Source organism: Apteryx mantelli, chromosome 1, assembly GCF_036417845.1.
Source record: "Apteryx mantelli isolate bAptMan1 chromosome 1, bAptMan1.hap1, whole genome shotgun sequence".
NCBI classification, from domain to species: Eukaryota; Metazoa; Chordata; class Aves; order Apterygiformes; family Apterygidae; genus Apteryx; species Apteryx mantelli.
In genome coordinates, this window is record NC_089978.1 from 3,492,754 (window position 1) to 3,511,689 (window position 18,936).

The window sequence follows — 18,936 nt, forward strand, 5'->3', positions numbered from 1 at the left end:
AAACGTGCTGTCCCCGCGCTTCGCAGATAAGCGTATCCGCAAGAACGTGGCAAAAACACAGAGGAAATTAGCCAGCTTTTCTCTGTTTCCTGCCTGGAAAAGAATTCTTTGCCTTGAACCGCATGTTATCCTGCGAGAAAAGGAGACCGAGGGCAAAAAATCGCGTCCTTAGCGCTGGAGGGTAACGGCACCGAAAAGCTGACGCTAGACTTCGGAGGTAGGGCTCTTTCCTGTTTTTCCTCGGCGCGTTGCCCGCGACAGCAATCCCGGGGACATTGCCCGTGCCGTCTTTCTCTTTCGGCACGTAAGTAAAAAAAAAAACGCAGCCAAATTTTATTTGTAGGAGAGCTTATCAGCATAAAAAAAAAAGTATTTCTCTCTCCGTCATTTGCGGAAGAGGAGCACAGCAGCGAGAGCGCTGGAAAGCTTTGCAGCGTCCCTCCGCGTTACGTGGATCGAATAGAAGCGTTATAGATTGATTTGAGGAACGGGGATGAGCTGATCTTCCCTATCCTACGCAGAAGAGTTTTCTTGAATTTCTGAGTAATTCTCGTTTGCGGCAAGGCCTGTTTTCTCTTTGAAAGTGGGTAGAAATTACAATATCAATGGGAATGAGGGGCCCGGTGTGGCACCCTTCGCTTTATCACACTTTAGTGGGTTTCTGTGCACGCACATAGATGCAACATATGGATCGGGATCATATTTCTCTTTCTGTATTTACACATTTAGACACAATTTGCATTTGTATTTAATATTAAACAAACGTAAATATTTTAAAATATCCTTAAAACTTATTTAATATTACATATATTTAAATAGTTTTAAACACTTTACAGGTTTATAACTATTTTATAGTTTATAATTATTTAACAGAAATATCTGATGCTGGCTATGAGTATTTAAATAAATAAAAGTTCATAAAATAGAAACCGTTAGGGAAAAAGAATCGTCCTGTAAATAAGTCCAAATCAAGAAGACCAGAAAATGCATTTTGCATTTAAAGTCGCCTGTGCTTTAAAACAAAAACAAAGGTAGGCGACTGCTTAACTGAAACTTTTTTGAGGGTCAGCACGCAAAAGGAGGCGTCGTCCGATGTTACCAGCTCAAAGCGTTAGGAATTGCTGCCGAGGAAAAATACAGCCGCTCAGGAAGTGCTCAGTAAATGCAAAATAAATGCGAGAGCCCTTCTGAAGCGGGAGCTTGGCTGAGCGTAGCTTGCTGCGCCTGGAGCTCGGCTGACATAACTAAAGGTAATTTTGTTTAGTGACCCCCCCCCCTTCCTCCCGAGTCACGTTTAAAACCTAAGATCGGAGATAAAATAATCATATCTGAGGTTTCTACTCAAAGGTCGCTTTGGAGAAAACGTGGAAAGTCCCCGTCCTGGAGTGGCTTGCTCGCTTATCTTTGGTTGAATTTTAACATCCTCTCCCGTTTACTTGAAGTAGCGTCAACTGCAATAAGCTCGTTACCTAATTGTATTTTAATGGACAGAACGTGCCATTAAGGCTCCTTTTGTCCCGTCAGTGATTCCTGCCTGGGCAAAGTTCTACGTCGTTTGTAAAAGTGAGGACAGAGAGCAAAAGTCCTGCGTGAAAGAAGCAGCCAACTTAAAAACCCAGCCCTGTGTTTATAGGCCACGCGGAAAACATCTACGACGTCCGATTCTCCCTGTCAAGGTTGATTCGGAAGGTCCTTTTTTTTCCCTTTGGTTGCTTAACAGTAGCCGTTTTTCTGGATTTCTTGTTACGCCGCAATGCGTGGCGGGTTTGGGAACAGCTGGATGTGAACGCAGCTTTACGTCGCAGCGCGGCTCCGCGTGGTAGCGGACGGATGTGGCGCGCTTTGATTGCAAAATTAATTTCAATATGAGGATTAAAAGCTTTTAAAATAAAAGATTAAAAAGTAAAAGTAAGATTTGCAATTCTTATTCTCTAATCTGAGCTATAACAAAAACTGCTTAATAGGAAAAAAAAAAGAAGTGAGGGACTACGAACGTCAAAGTCAAAAAAAACGCTTTATTAATCACTGAAATCGAGCAAAACTTCGTAATTTAAGATGCTAGTCTTTCCCAAAACCTGAATTGGGAAGAAAAAGAGAGCTACAACCCTCACAGTAACGCTGTCCTGAAATGCCTGGCATTGGCTGCAGTTGTAACCTGTGCGCGCTCTCCGATGGTCGTTTGTAGTTGTGATTCCCCCCAAATAGTTATTCGGCCAGAACTGAAAAGCAAGAAATAACCCCCTAAAAACAAAACGGGTAGGTTTATATTTCATATGTACGGCTTTACACGTGCTCCTTTCGTGGGTGCTTCTAATAGGGAGAGTTTCCGTTACAGCAGATGTTGGAGAACAGCTTCAGCATTTGTCAGGACCAAAACATTTCGCTGCAGACCATTTCTTTAGCGGAAAACACAGAATCATGTTACGGCCGCAAGAATAAGGAATATTTTCCAGCCCAGACGACGTCGGAAAGTCCCAGGACCCTCTTCCTCTCTTTAGATATCACAAGAAAGATGATTCTGGGCTGAGTTTAAATGCAATTCTTTCCTTTACCTCCCGCCTGAGAGGACGTTCCTCCTCCTTCTGCACCCCCCAGCGCTCATCGCTGTGAGAAGAGACGTTACTTTGTTAGATCAAAAGGCAGAATATGGTTATGTAGCCTGCTAGTGGTGGCTGTAGGTCCTTTTTAATTCTTCTGAGTGTAAGAAAAACCATATGTGAATATTTTCTTTTTTTTTTAAGATAAGGGGTGAGGCCTGAAATGCAAGGCAGTCGTAGCTCACTCCTGGTTAAACCCAAATTAAATGAGTTCTACTCTAACAGAAAAAAACTGAGCCCCAAATTTGACTCACGGTTTCCTTAAAACTGGTGTTTTTAGCTATCAGTTGTGTGAAAAAAGTCATGCATATCCCGTCCTCCTTCCCCAAAGCGTTGATCATAAGGTTGAGCTTGCAATTCAACATTGGCATGGCAACCTCTTATTTTGAACTTTTTAAAAGAACTGGCTGTGTTTTTTAGGTGTGTTTTGTGTTAGTGGTTTGCATGCAATAAACGTTTACTACTTTTTTCCTTTGTTGAAGTGAACTTTTTTTTTTTGTCTTCAGCTAGAAGAACACTGTGCTTCTAGGCTCGAGAGCCAACTTGTTGGTTTAAAGTTTTTAAACTTTTAAAACTGTACGTGTAGAGTCTGCATAAAGATCTAATTGCATAAAAAAGTGAACGCAAGCTGCGTATTTGTCCCTGTCACCAGGCGACTTCTGCCCTTGTAGTAATGTTTCAGGCAAAACTGGAGATGCGACGCGTGTCTACAGGCTAAAGGCAGTTGTCAGTTTAAGAAACAGCGTAGTATTGCCAGTCTCTAAAGCTCTTTGCTTGGCCAGTGTCATCTGATATTTTCCGTTGGCATACTGATTGAATTTTTAGCACTAAACGCTGCTTTCACTGTAAGCTAAGCTCCAAGAGAAAAGCAGAAAGTTCTTCTCCATTGAGCTCAGGTTGTCCTGCTCTTTCTTCATTCCTTAGCCATGATAAGTGGTTTTGTTTTCCTCCTTTTGGGAAGAGATCAATTGACTGATTAGACATCTTAGACATCTAAAGTTCCAGTCCTGAAAGCACGTAAGCTCGCGCTTAATTCAAAGCTTTGCAGCAGTGCTGTTAAGGTAACAGGAGATTGGTAGGGCAGCAGGCAGTGCCACCATAGCGCTTCAGCAGTCAGTCGTGTAGACCCAGTACTGTGGTGTTCCTATTTAGACCTGGGATCTCAATCCATCGAGATATTACAGTACCATCCTAGGTGATCACTTTGTTAACTTAATTTGACTCTAAGCTGTCTTTAGGATGTGCTAGTCTCGTTCTTGTGCTTTACTCTTTCTTGTATATTTATGCCCTTGTATTGCAATGCCCATTGATTTGTCTGTCTTCCACCAAATTTCTAATATGTCAAGTAAATCAATGCCTGGTGCATCAGTTTAGGACCAGACACTCTGGTTCCCCGTCTTATTTCCTGCACTTCTGGCTTTTATGCCTACAGCAGATAAATCACAGTTTTGGCTCCTTTCCTCATACCTATTTAAGTGGCAGTGGGTTTTTCGTTTCCTATCTGATGTGCCTCTCTCACCTATCCTTTACCTGAGGATATGGACTTCTCGCGTCATCTTTAAAGTCCTCCTGAGGGATGCGCTCTTCAGTGCCTGTCAGCTTTCTCCTGGTCTTCTGCTTTAAAGTTTGTTCACAGCCTTCTTAATTTTAAGTGCCAGCAGCTTGGTCTCCTACAGGTCAGGTGAAGTCCATCCCTGCTATACAGGTTCCCTTAATTCAGGGAGCTCTCCAGATCCCGATGAGCTTGAAACGTCTCCTTGTACTGTCTGCTCAGCCCAAGTACTCAAGCGGTGCATCTCCACCAGGCTCCCTGGTCCCGTGCAGGTTATTGAGAGCGTTTCAGCGACTGCTACTGTAGAAGTCCCTGTTCTCACCTTCTTCCCCAGGAGACTAAATTTTGCCTCTGGATCTGGTGTCCTGCTTTTGCTTATATTTCTGGTATCCACACAGACCACGGCCTTGGGTTTCTCCTCAGCACTTTTTATTAACCCATTTTTATGTTGTTTATTCTGTAGTCCTTAAAGCAAGGGTGAGGTCTCTGTGGATACCATGCTGCTTTATGAATAACTAATAAACCACTCGGATCCAATAACGATTCATTTCTTTTTTTAAGTATGCCCTTAGGAATAGCCACAAGGTTTACATTCGTTTTTCTGGTCAAGCGCTTTTAATAAATAGATTAAAAACCAGAAGCACGCTTGGGATAATGCAGAATGTTATCAAGCAATTGAAATGGAGTCTGTATTCATTCCTGAAGGAAATGAGATGCTTGCTAGGAGCAACACCAATGGGAACATTGAAAATTCATTATGTTTTACAGGGGAAAGGCAATGTCAAGCAATTTGTTCAGACTTGCAACCCTTAAGAGTCAGTCAGAAGCTGTGGAAGGGGAGCTCGTACAAAAAATATTTACTCCGTCAAGCCCGGGAAAGCCTGAGGTCAAATGTCTTCTTAATTTAAGGCTTGAATGTGCCTAAATAAATGCGTGTGTTTGTCCTCTTACATTTTGCAGTGTTTTAGTGGGAGAGCTTAACGCAGATAATTAAAGAGCTCAAGCAGTAATGAGAAAAACAAAGATAGTCTAAAGCCACTGCAGTGAAAGCAGGCGAAAGGCTTTCCTCCACCCCTCTTTTGATGATTAGTAATTTATATACCTTATTTGTATACCCTAGGGGCGGCTTGAAGCATCACAAACTTCTTGGCGAATTTACAGCTTCAGGCCACTTTTTCGGAAAGGGAGGCAGAAGGTGGCCCAGGAGTCACCAGTTACGTTTCGGGTTCAACAAACTTGAGAATAAAGGCCAGGTTCAATTTTGATCTGAAAAACAGTTTACCTGAACAAAAGAACATGTAGAACCAATTTTTGCTTTATCTTCAGTTGAATCCTCTGTTATGTTAGCGTATGGTCGTGTTATTGCCTCTCCCATAAAAGCAGCGTAATTTAAGGCATAAAAATCTTCCTTTCAGGATCACTTCAGTTTGTTTCCCCATATCCCTTTTTCATGTCACTCCAGTCTATAGCGAATGGTGATTTTAAAACTGTCTTCCTTTCTTGCCCCAAATCATACCGTTTGCCCCTCGTAAAATGCCTGTAGCTAAAACTCTCTCTTCTTCTGCATCGGTTTGAAGCTTCTCACCTCTCCTGAAAATAATCCCTTGTCTTTCTGCTCTCTGGTCTTCCTCCTGCCGACTAACCTTGAAGTCTTCCAGCCTGAACAGTGTTTGCCTGCCTGTAGGGTCTGCTCTAGTTTCAAACTGCACCTGAAGTGTAAAAATTGCATCTTTTGAACCGCTTGACAGAGAAGAAGAAGAAGAAAAAAAATCCTAAAGCAGTCAGGTTTCTCACGTGCCCTTTCAGGCACGTGCAACACCTATTTGCTTTGAGTAGCACGGAGCATGCTATCTCTCCTTGAGTAATAATTTATAAGGTTTTGCAAGATTATATCAACACGAAGAGAACCTGGGATAAACAGGAATGCAGCGTGGCTACGGGCTGGAACGAGTCAGGCCCGGGAGCTTAAGAGCAGGGTCTCGGTAGTGAGATTCGCGTGAGTAAACAAGTCACCCAGGAAAAAGGCTCGTTGCTGAGCGTCCCCTTTGGCGTATGGATTAGCTTAAATTGGAGGAACCCCTGGAATACGTATTTTAAGAACCTGTTCTGTTGTGCCAGGCGCACACCCTGGGAAGATGGGGTGAATATAATGTGTCTTTTCACTGCTAGCATCACTGACGGAAAGAGTATGAGACTGGCTCAGGAAAGAATAGTTATTAATAGTTAACCTGATGCAGTATAGGTGCAATAAGCACACACACGTATATATATATATATATATAAATGCACAGGGTAGTTAGCTGTGGCACTAATGCAAAGTATAGAAAGGGAGGGAGTGGCTTCAGTCATTAAATATAGGAGAGTTTGTCTTCAGTTTTCCAAATTGGTTCTGTTCAGTATATAGAAAATAGAGAACTTCTGCATCTTGCTTTAGCAGGCATCTCTTGAGAGAGAGGATTTATTTTTTTGTTTACTGAAACACAGTAGAAGCAGGCATAATATGGAGCAATATCAAAAAGCGTGGTGTGAAATTCGACTTGCTGTTTTGCAGGCAAAATTGTTTTTTTGGACAGAGGAAATGGCTATGTAGTTCTAAAATATTTGATGGAATTACAATTTGATCAAAAATTACAGCGAATGAGCCTAAATGGCCCCTTGTATCGCACCTAACCTTTTGTCTTTGCTTCCTATGATGCGTGTTTATTTTAGAAACAAGGTGAGTTCCTTGGCTAGTCACGCTTCATCTCTTCGATACAGTGTCTCGGTGAAATAGGATTTCAGTTTTGTTCGTCGGGAATTGTTTCGCTGCAGTAGAACTGCGTTTGGCGTTCAGTCTCACGGTAAGGCTGATTTTCCTGAGACGGTGCCTTGCGAATTCTTTTGAACTTTGATTTGCCTTCATAGCTGCTTTTCTGCAACATGATATCATGACAAAGTTCATAAGGCAGAGAGCTGTTTTTGTTGAATCTCTCTTGTTTTCTATGAAACAAGATTCCGGGCTGATAAATACAAGGTAAAGTTATCGTACAGCTAAATATTATCATATCTGCAGAGGTAGCCCCGGGTCTACATCGTGACTCGTTCTCATGTTGCTTTCTGTTCCAGAGTCGACAACTGGAATCGGAAACTGGAACAACTGAAGAGCACAGCCTCAACAAGGAGGCTCGGAAATGGGCTACCCGCGTAGCACGTGAACACAAAAACATTATCCACAATCAGCGGGTAGGTTAGAAAAACACTTGGTTTGCCGCTTTTATTTGTTGCAGCTCCCCACGGCATGAAATAAGAACTGCTGGAAGCACTGAGGAATTATTTTTGTCCTATTTTCTCTCCAGGCCACCTGCCTTTTTTATCTTTTCTTTTTTTTTTTTGGTGGGGCATGCTCCAACAGCCAAGTTAGCAGCTCCTCAAACTCATTGGCTTGTCATGGTTTGTTATTCCCATATAAATCTGAAGTTACTGCTTCTGTTTTATTGCCAATAACTTACAGACCTATCTCCATTCTGCACTGTGTACTTCTGTCCATCCTAAAGTTTCAGCGAGTCTCTTATCTTCCCTATATCATGTATGGATTAGCCGTAAGAAATGATGTATTCATTTTGAGCTTTAAAGGTCTTTTCAACGCCAGAAAGTCTGCGTGAGTAATACACACTTAAATCTAATGTAAAGACACAAATACATTAACTGTGTATTGATAAGGTTATTTCTACATATCTGGCTCAAAAAAGTAGAGGGACCTAGGGCTGTATTTGGGCTAATTTGGGGCTTTGGGTAGCTCTGTTTTGGAACGCAGATGCAGCTGCCTAGGAGTTAAGCTGTACTTGAGAATGAAGTCAGTTAACAGAAATAACCCTAAAACTTCTACGCCAAGGCTCCTGTGTTCTTGTCTGCAGAGAGTGCTGGGATCCAAGCGTCTAAGCTCCATCACAGTTCAGAGATGAGCAGGGAAGCAGCTCACCGCTGCCTAGAGAGATCTGCTACACTACACCTGCTCAGCTCAAGCCTAGCTTTGCTCAGAGCATATTGGATTCAGTTAAAGAGGCTGTGGCTATACAGTAATACCTATAATATTTCATAGTATTCTATGTGTTTTTGCCCCAGAAGTGGCAGAACTTCTGCTTTAGTCCTTAGAGATTTGAACCATTCCTCAAACTTTCCTGGAAAAAGCATCAAGCAAGAAGCAAGACTGAAAATAGGTTCACCATCTTGCATGAGTTCTGTTGAACCTGGGTCGCTCTACAGCAGCAAGCAGAAGTTGTAGCACCAGGTGAAGGGTGTAAACAGAGAGGATCTTGAGTGTGTAACCAAAAGATGGTGGAAGGATTCCTCTGGGAGGAAAGAGGGAGCATTCTGGATTCTCATCCTAGCTCCTGATCCTCTTTCTGCTTTTTTTCCAATGACTCTGTAATGTAAAATTCATGAACAGTTACTGAACCAGTCGCTGACTTGTAGATACCTGGTGATTTCTGCAATTACCTGCTTTTGTTATTTTTCGCTTGGACCATTGTAATCAACACGCATGCATGTGAAACTAAAAAAACTCCAGCTAGCCTTCGGCAAATTCTCCTCTGCACACAAGGCCACTGCGAGTACAGCGAACTTATCTGGGCTTCTGCTAGAGCAAGGCAGCCGTGAGCAACTTTCCACTCCCCATTTGAGATGCGCTTTCAACTTGACATAAACATGGAGCAACCCGTCCATTTTAAATGTGTGAATATTAACATATAGATGAGTTAATTCATACTTATCTCAGCTTCTTTTTTCCCTTTGTGTATGTTGAAGCATTTCCTTAAGTGGAATTTCCGCGTGAAATACTGTGCTTTTAAACTGTGTTTTGCCTTAGTCGTCCTTTTTTTCTTCTGGAATGCCATGTCATTTGTCAACCTTGCATCTAATCAGATGATGATTTCTGTGAATTGTCACAAATATTGATCGTGCAAATGGTTTACAAGCATGTGCTAACTCTGTGATGTGTTTTCTTATTTTTGACAGACGCTTGAGGAGCTGGAATGCCATGGGCCTGTGATGTCTGAGCAAACCCGCGCAGAGCTGGAGCAGAAGATAGATGAAGCCAGAGAGAGTATTCGCAAGGCTGAGGTAAGAATGAAATTATTTTGGCACGTTCAACTTCTTTCTGCAGTAGGATATATATTACAGCTGTTGAATTTTGTGAGTGGAAACGTAAGCTCCTAGCATCAAAGCAGCAGGGCGTTTTAAGATGTCATTTTTCCCTTGATTTCATACCTCTCAAATCACTGAATCAACTTAATGAAAGACTCAAGAGATTAGAAGAGCAATAGTAAAAAAATCTTCCTGATGAAGAGTGATTAAACTTGCTGTGTTTTCTTCTATTGTGCAAAGATCAAAACTATACACCTTTTAGGGGGGGTTGTCTGAAGTTATATGGAGAAAAAAACAATCTCCAGTTTACTAGTTCCCTTGTGCCTGAAGGAGCTGATACCGGAAAATGGTGATTGTATCTCTATACTCAAGTATTTGGCTTCTAGAAGCAACTACCACATGGTGATCTGCCTTCTGCTCTGGTATTTTTTTTAATATACAAATTAATTTGTAATGTAGATGAGAAAACATTTGAAGTAATCTTTGTATCTCGTTGTGCTTTTACTCTGTGGTGCTTTTGAAAAGGTTCCAGAGACTAATAAGACCTGTTCTGGGTAAAGAGAGAGACTCAAGAAAAGATAAACTAGCTTCATATTTGATTGCCAATGTTAGGTGGATAAAACTTAACTGTTTTCATGGCCAGTGATTCAAAAAACCTATTGGAAACAATAGGAACTAATCTATTAGTTTTCAGCTGAGTGGGCTGCTTAATTAAAACTGTAGAGCAAAGGTAATTATTTCAGTTAAGTGCTTCTCATATTGGTAGGTACTCTGAGTACCTGATGTAATTAAGAATGTGATTTCGAGTTCGAGAGGTTAGAAGATACAGAGTAAAAATATTCTTCCTACTGGTGTAATAAATGTTGGCATTTTTAAAACAAATTCGTAATATGATCTATTAACCAAAAATGTTTTCAAATGCACCGGTATTGTATTCTGAGTAACTCTTTCAAACGAGCTGCGCTCCAGTGTACTATAATTAATGATTAAACACGCAAGGACAGAGAATGTGAGAAAGAAAAACAAAAGCAGCAGCAGAGAGAAATAAAAGGAGGAGGAGGAGGAGGAGGAGGAGGTTCTTGCACAAAAATAGTGTAAAAGGTACAGATGAGGTCAGTTCTAGAACTTAAGTAAGTGTTTGCAGGTCTTAAGGAGGCATGATTAGCAGAACTCAATAAATCAGTGGAAATCTGTTTGAGGAAGGACAGAAAAGGAGACAAACTGCCAGTGCTTTATTTGTGGAGTCCTGGCAAGTTAGAGCTTTGCAGGTAAGAGAGTTGCAATAGCCATGGCTTAAGAAGGATCTCGGCGGAAGAAATTAGGCCATGGTCCTGCATGAATAATACAGAGCGCAAGAAGGCAGGGATAAAACACCAGTTTTTGTCCGTGCAGATAAAGCAAAGAACAAAATTGAGAGTATCGAGGACTTTTGCCCAGCAGAAGGGTGGCTTTTCTGAGTCTTAGCTAAAAGAGCTTGAGACAAAATTGCAAGTTCCCTTGGCCACAACCACAGAGGATTAACTGAGAAGCAGAGCGCCAAGAAGTGGAAGATGTGTGTGTGTATATATATATATATATATATATATAAAATAATAAAAAAGAGATGTGAGATAAAAATTAAACCCTGTCAGATGCTGTAAAAGAAAATGGTCTTTTCCAAAGGTCGAGGGATGGAGAGAGCTTTGTTGGGAAACACACTGGGAGGGAGGTACCCTGCCAGGAAAGTGATTCATAAAAACTATGAAGAAGAAAATAAAATAGCACGCAAGTCTCGGGTCTAATAAGAAATGAGTACGGAGCAATGTGCACGTGTCCTTCTAAATACCAAACAGCATTCAGAAGAGGTAGAAAGCATGAATTATTTTTGAATATTTTTTTCACGGAGAGGCATTTTACAGTGTTTGGTAGAAAACTAAGTTTCAAAAAATAGCTTATTTCCCCATTTTTTCAGTGCTCGCTGGTGTATTGCAGTTAAAATATCCTTTACCTTTCTAATACTTAACACATGTTCTGTTTTGCAACAGAAGAAAATGCCAAGTGCTTGAGTCTAAGAAGACTCAATGGCTAGGTAATTTTCTCTGACTTTTTTCTTCCTTCTCTTTTGATGAGTGTTTTCTGCTGTGCATTTCAAAGACATTAGAAATTTTTGAATGGTAGGTACGTAAACCAGTTTGTGTTCGTGACTTTTATGTGTTGCCGCCTGCGTTATTTATAGTACAGAATATTTTTTAAGAAAGCCTACCATGTGCATTCGGTAAGCTTTCTGACTTTTCTTTAGGCATGGCGTTTTCTTCTAGCTTCAGTCCTTATCAGTCCCCGCTCTTTAAAGTGGCCCTGTTAAAGTCATTTCAGGACCATTAATTAGCAAAGAGATTTTTAGAGCAACAAACTATGTAAGCTTTGAATAGAAACCCTTTTTATTTTGTAATACAGTGGCAGTTCTTTTCAGGAGGTAAAACCCAAACGTTTGCTGCGTTCCTTTGCATTAGCGATGGTTAGGTGAGGGAAAGATGTTTGCAGCCGCCAAAGAAGAAGAAAAAGTTACAGTCACAGGTTTCGGCTGTGGGGTAAGAGTGGAATCGTCCTTTCCCTGTGCTGTTGCGCTGCATTTTGGCCAGTGTTTTTCAGTTCAAGAAGCTGCTGACTTGTAAGTAAAGCAAAGCAAAGAGGCACCTGGTTCAGCTCCGTGGTTCGCAGAGGTCCTTCCCTTCGGTACCTGGAAAGTTGGCAAGAGCCAACAATTATTGGATGGACGTGGCTGAGAAAGGAGAGAAAATTTTCAGCATCTTTATGTTATTCACAAGAGGACTGGGAAAGCAGACAAGGAAAAATCACCCAGGCTTTCTTTTCCTTTGGTGAATAAAGTCAGTGCAGCACAACTCCTCCATCCTCACTCTGATTCTTTGCTTTTGGACGCCTCTTCCCCCATCTTCCCTCTTCCTTTGTAGGCCAAGGTAATTAAAAAGCTTTTCCGTTCAATGCCATGTGCTGGGAGAATCTCTGAGCACTGTCGGGTGCCGCTTGCACCCGGAGCCAGGCTCTGGGGAGAGGCACACGTGTGCAGCCCCCAGAGCCGCCCCTGCACTGAGGATCCTTGCCACGCTCATCCCAAGAGAAGAGGGAGCCTGCCGACAGCGATACGAGGGATTTGGCACCAATGCCGTGGAAAAAAAAGAAGGAGGACGTTTTGAATTGTGGGTGGAGATAGCAATTTTGTCTGGGGAACACATCTGAATTTCATGGAGGGTTGGTTTAGTTAAAAGAGGAGAGTCATTAATGTTTTTTAAGGGAAAACTTTTCTCTCTGAGCTCCATAAAAAGATTCCGGATGGATTACATTTCCAAATTGCTTTAAGTTAAAATGGGAAGTCTGGCAATGAAATGTGGTAGGCGTTCTGTGGCTCCTCAATTTTTGACGATTTGAGTATTTTAAGCACAAAATCTGTTGTAATTATTTTGGGTGCGATTCATGTGAATCAAGCCTGTTTCCAGGTCTAATAGTTCATTCATTGTTGCCTTTCTGTCTTACACCCTGCAAAAAATGGATTTACGTAATTCAGAGAGTAAAACAAAATGAAAAGTCCTCCAAAAATGAGAACAGTTTGCTCGTTTTACATTTGCAGCTCTTCAGTTGCTATTGAAGTCCTGCTATTATAAGCCTGCTTGACACATTGCGCAGTTAAATCCTGTGCGAGTAGCCTGCAGTAATTTGCCCTTTACCACTAAGATTAGTTCATTATCACCTTGTTCAAATTAAAGCTTTCCATCCACAAAACTTTGTGGATGCTGTTATGAGCGTAACTAGATGAGTAACATACTTTGTGCCATGTCTGAAGGTTTCTAACGTTAACATGTAGATGATATTTAAAAAAGAAGCTGTATTATTGGAAGGGTTTCAACGCACTTAGCTTGTAACTGCGACAAATATTGGTTAATGTGTTGGTATCTGTTGCCATTAGGGTCAAGGCTCAGACGTGGAAAGCTCCCATCTATTCTGATTGATTAAAGCGGTTAGAAAGAATAGCACCTCGAGAAAGAGAAAGGGATTGCAGAGCACGTGTTACATTAACTTGAGCTGACTTCCTCACGAGAGCGCATTTGCATCAGCCTGCGAGATCTGCAGAGCAGCACGTGTAGGCCACGAGCTTCTTCCAAGTGATCGCACGTGTACGGCTAGCACCTTGAAGACCCGGACGTTTTGCTGAATGTTATTTGTAGGTCGTACGTGCGCGCACGTGCACGCGCTCTCCTCTTGGTTTCAATCACTGTCAGCCTAAGATGCGGCATTTCGGCGATCCTCTGGGAAGCCTGATGTGAACGTGGTTGCATAGACATGGAGAGAGCTCCAGGATCATTCTCCCTCCTTCCTTTCTTTTGTATTTTTTCCCATTTTTCTCTTGAAATGGGTCTGTGTTTCTTTTTCTAGAGCAGGGAGCCCTATTTTTCTTTCCTGCCTGGAGTACCATGCCTTGGGCTCTGTCTCATTTGGGCTTCTTGGCTTACTCTCTGCTGCTCTTCCCTAGCAAATCTGCTCTCTTCCTCCTTTTCTTCCTTCCTCATTTCTGAAGGGGAATATAACTTCACAAGCACATTAAGTGTAAATTTTGCCTTTCTTCTGATAAATCAATTTTGCTCACTGATGGACGCTTCCACTTGCCTGTTTTTCCCTGGGGAATTTTCTATTCTTGATGAATTGCTCCAGTGCCAGGACATTGAAATATCAGAAGGCAGAGTGATCTCTGCATGCAGTCTAGTATGACATGAGCTGAGTCACAACCTTTTAACAGACTTGGGCCTGGTCAGGGTACAGGACTCAAACTCCAGTGTTCCTCTTGGAGGTGTTTTCACCGTGGACATCTGCAAAGCAGCCACCTGGAGCTTTTCTTTTTACCAGGCAGTGAGCCATCAGAGAGACATCCAAGAATTAAGTTGCAGTTGATAGAGCAGTCTACAGTTACTATTCACATGAGAAACAGATGTACAGCATGGGCATAAGATGGAGTTTGGAGTTGTCCACAGCAAATCTATACGTGGACTATCAGTTGAAAAGTAGAAGATAACATGTTGATAACTTGGTTTCTCCAGGATGTGTTGTCCAAATATCTATTAATCACTTTCCCCTCCTCCTCAGAGACCCTGAATCCACTGAGATCTAACATTTTAGAGGAACTGTGGAAATCTGTTGCATGTGTGACTTCTATATTGGTTAAGCACAAAGGGTGTGGGAGCAGGCACGTTTTGAAGGCACAGCAAAGAAATGTGGTAAAAATGCGCCTCTGATGAGGACATTTTGAAGAAACCTGGTTACCAGTGAGTTTCTCTTCCACACGATGATATAGTGCATGAACATAAAAACTTAGATTGGCACATTCACAACTCACTGAGTAATTTTTGTGTCCCCCTCGGTGGTAGAAGGTATTTTTCCTGGCTGTCTTTCTCATGAGCGGACTCCTTGATTAAAGTTTGGAGAAAATATGGCTTACACCAGATTGCTCCTGTAAAATCAATATATGAAGAAGATACACAATGACTGTAAATGATAAGCATATTTTCTTTGTTGTTCTTAAATATGAAAAGTTTGGGGGGGTTAACTTTTTTTTGTTGTTGTTTTCTTACGCACAATTAACGAAAATATTAGAATATGTCTGATAAGACATCTGGCACCGGCAGAGGGTTAATATTCAACGGTTAATGCTACACTTTAGATTCAGAAGAATTCTGCCCTGGTCAAAACAGCACTGAACCACAGTTGCCTAAGGCATCGTGAGAGATCCTGCCTGCGTTGTCATACGGACAACCACTGGAAGCTGAGGGTGCTTATTTAAATCGAAGGTAGCAGAATACAGGCATCATCACCTTTGAAATTCTATGGCTCTAAAGCAGTGAACTGAGAAAATAAATTATTGCTGTTGCCCCTTTTCACTTATTCAGCCAGCTCAGGTAACTGAACTACAACTCTGTGTTGAATATCTTTGTGACAACAGTAAGGAAGCTTGCTGGGCATTTGATAGCTTTTAGTTCCAGCATTTTGATAGACCTGGTTTTCCTTGAAATAGCTTTCCATTTCTCTACAGCCTGTGTCCCTTCATATTATTGATGGCTAGGTGGGGGAAGAGATATTTGTAGTCGCCAAAGAATCTTATCTCTAAACTATTGGAGAGAAAAATTTTTTACCTCCCCTGATCTTCATTGCAGAAATTAGGGGAAACAAAGTCCATGTTTTCCGTAATCCTCTCTTTCAGCCTGCCTCCCAGACTCGGGAGATAGGTTACTTGAGTCTCACCTTATTCTGTCTCTCCAACTACAGACCTTGATGCTTGGATTGCCTAGTATGAGTATCAGCAAGTACTAGCAACGGTCTTAGGGCTGAAATAATTTTTTCTGATGGTGATGGGAGATCTCCCATTTGTGCTAAGGTCTATGTTCTAGGCAGGTCTTGGAGCCTCCACAGTAATTAATCCTCTTTCCAGTTAATTATAGGGAGATGCATTTTGTCTCATAATTAGGACATCTACAACAGTCAAGAGAGTATTTGTACCAGATTAGATTTGATTAAGACTCATTATGCTGCTGTTTACTTCATCTGATTAGCTCAGAAACCAAACATTGCTTAGGTCCATTTCTAACTGTAAATTGGGGGCTGTTTTCCCCGTCTCCTTATATTCGGTTATGAATATTTATTACGGTGCTGTGGTACCAGGTCTGTTTGCTCACTGAGCTCCTGTTGTATCTTTGGATCTAATCTGTTAATCATATGCTGCTTGTGGTCCTACTGCATCTCAAGTAGATACAGCTAATTTTCAGCAATCAGCGTGTTGTTTGTGTGTTCTTGCAGTTGTACCTTTCTGCTTGGTGCTGTAAGTGGTGTTATTCTCTGCTCATAAGAAATGTGAGAAAATCTAAATCCATCTGCTTCACCCAAAAAAAAAAAAAAAAGGAATGGAATAAGGCTACCAACAAAAAAGTTCAATTTGTAAAATGTCACTTGCTGCCATCTATGGCTTTGCTCAGGAAACATATGCTTGGGAGCATCGTGCTAAGCAAGCAGATTGTCTTCTCCATATGAAATCTGGATGAGCCGTTAGTCCTTCCGGCTAGTCAGATTGATGACTAGCCTAAAAAAAAACCCCACAGTGCCTTTTGACATCCACAGATCATGAATTTTGAACTTGTTTTGTGGCAAGCAGTTTGCTGATGACAACTGGAGGGAGAAGAATTTGGTTGCTGAGAAGAACATCAGCAGAGCCTTGGAGTCGTCTGACGGTATTATCAGCTATATGCAAACGTTTCATCGTTCTGACTGGCATGTGGCAAAAATCGCCTTACTGTATTTGAGAATTTTTGCCTGGAAGTAATACATTTTAGTAATGATTTTTCAGGGACTTGCTCTAAGTGAGAAATTTGCATACTCTGCAGTATTCTCAGATCCTGCTTAAATATTTCACAGTAGTTTTTGACAAACCTGACAAGCCTGGTACAAACAGCGAGAAAGAAAATCAGTAGGAGACTGGGTTACGTGGACTGGTGATAATAGTAGAGAATAATTGTTCATTAGTGGGCATTCAACAGAGGAAGGTATTTTGCGGGATGAAGGGGCAGGAAAAACATGGAAACGTTTTGGAGCTAATGATGAAAGATGGTCCTAAAGATGCCTGGAAGAAATACTCAATTGAAGAGCTCTGTTTAGTATATGTTTTAGAGAGCCCTATGTACCCTAAAAGCTAAGGGTTGTATATGGAGACAGAGGGATAAGTCATTCTGAAAACACCCTGCAAATAATAATCGTCATAAATTTAAATTTTGCAGATACGAAGAGTAATTGCTGCAGGAATTATTTTTTGTAATATCTATCATATCTTTTTCGTAAAGGGATTGGGATTTAGTCTGGACTACAATATTAATGTTGCTGTTTTGTAGATTTTTCTTACTCTCTGTCTTTTTTTTAATAAAGTTCTTTCCACCTTCTTTTGGAAGGTGGCTTTCACTATAAATCCAGCCTAGTTTCTTAGGCCTGTGGTTTGAATGCAGCGCTATTTCCGAAGAATCATTCCTCTTAGAAGGAACCTGGGGATGTCTCTAGTCCAACTTCTGCTCCAAACAGAGCTAACTTCAAAGTCTCTCCGAATCTTAGGGTGACTCTGAAATGTTTACGACGTTTTTCGGTATGTTCAAAACCAGCATTGATGCAGAGGAGTGCAGCAGCCAGAGAAATAGGTTAAAAAAGGTTTGCCTAGGCACATTTTATATACGCTTCATTTCCCACTCGCGGGATTTGGGTGAGCTCCATTCGGTCCAGGTACTCGTAGCCTGGGAAAGACCTAAATCCTCCGCGACTCTGCTTGCGTCTGCTCGTGCATCTCCCCCTTTCCCGCCAACATCTTTCCGTATTTAGGGATCTCTCCTGTTTTCATAATTGCAATCTTACGCTGGAGCTCGGGGAAGAAACAAGCCTGCTCGCCGGGCTGCAGCGACGCAGGTGGGCTCTTCTCAATTAATAACTTGGCCCTCGTTTTCTTCACCCTGGCGTGCGCGCTTGAGACGTGTTATCTCGGCCAGGCTTTCGTTTCCCGCTTGTCGCACCCTAACAGCCTCTTTTGATTTCACTCCGGGCGCTCGGGAGGGAATAGTTAGCATATAAATTAAGCAACTCTGCTACTGCAATATCGGTAGAAACTCCCTGCCCATCCTCCTACTCAAAAAATGCTCCGTGTTTTCGTCTTACCTGGCTTTTGAATCTCTGGTGCAACGTGATCTTGATTTACCGTGTTGCAGGTTGGTGCTAGAAGGTAGAGATACCGCTGACCTCCCTTTTCAAGGCTGAACGCCGGTTCGAGCCTCGAGATCCAAATCTGAAGTGCGCCGTGCTGGATGGGACAGATATTGTTTTTCATCAGGGTGTTTTTGGCATAGCTTTCCACCCCACACGTGTTTTATGGCAGCAAGGCAGCGAAAGCGTAGTTACGTGGATTATTTGCTCGTGCGTCCTTGCTTTAACATCGTTGGGCTGCAATTAAAACTGGTTTGCGGGGGGGGCGAGCAGGGGCTGGCGTTGGCTTTTGGCGTGTTTGCAGCATGCCAGTAGCTGCTTTTGTTGTGCTCAAGCCTCCTTCCACCTCTTGCTATGCAAATAACTGTTTTTCAGGGCTGCTGGCTGAGCTGAAAAAGAATTACGGTGGCCCCCAAATTGGGTAATATTGTTTCTTATTTAAAAGCGTGGCTTCATTTTTTTTGTGTGTGTGTGTATTTAAATCCTTTTTATTTAGGGAAAAAAACACTCTAAAATTTAAACAAAAGTGTTTCCGAAAGGGAAAAAATAGAAATAACATCTTTGCAGAATGCCGAGCCAAAACCTTTCTCGCAGTTGTTTTCTTCTTCGCCAAAACAGTTTGCCAAAGGAGACTCTCCCCCTCGCTCGTGATTTTGCGCTTGCCGCTAGAGAAACGCGGCGGGGGGAAGAGAACGGTTTGCCCGGAGCTGCCTGAGCCCTGCTTCATTCACCCGCTTCGTTCGTTCAGCTCGACGCGCTTCGTTCGTTCCTTAACCCCATCCGCTTTTAGGGGTGAATGTGTTCATAAGCGTCACCTGGTCTAAAATAAATCCGGCGACCGAACAGGAGGCAGGCTGGGAGAGCGGGAGAAGGCGCTTTCCGATGGAAAAGCGCCGCTAT

At 42.0% G+C, this 18,936-nt stretch overlaps 1 protein-coding gene across 1 annotated transcript in view; it reads left to right on the top strand.

Moving 5' to 3' along the window:
- The window catches only part of FCHSD2 (FCH and double SH3 domains 2), a 155,703-nt gene that overhangs the window by 121,179 nt on the left and 15,588 nt on the right, over positions 1-18,936 (top strand). The window contains exons 11-12 of the mRNA XM_067309054.1: positions 7,255-7,371; positions 9,142-9,246. Coding sequence (XP_067165155.1) covers positions 7,255-7,371; positions 9,142-9,246 — 222 coding nt within the window. The remainder of the gene's footprint in view (positions 1-7,254; positions 7,372-9,141; positions 9,247-18,936) is intronic.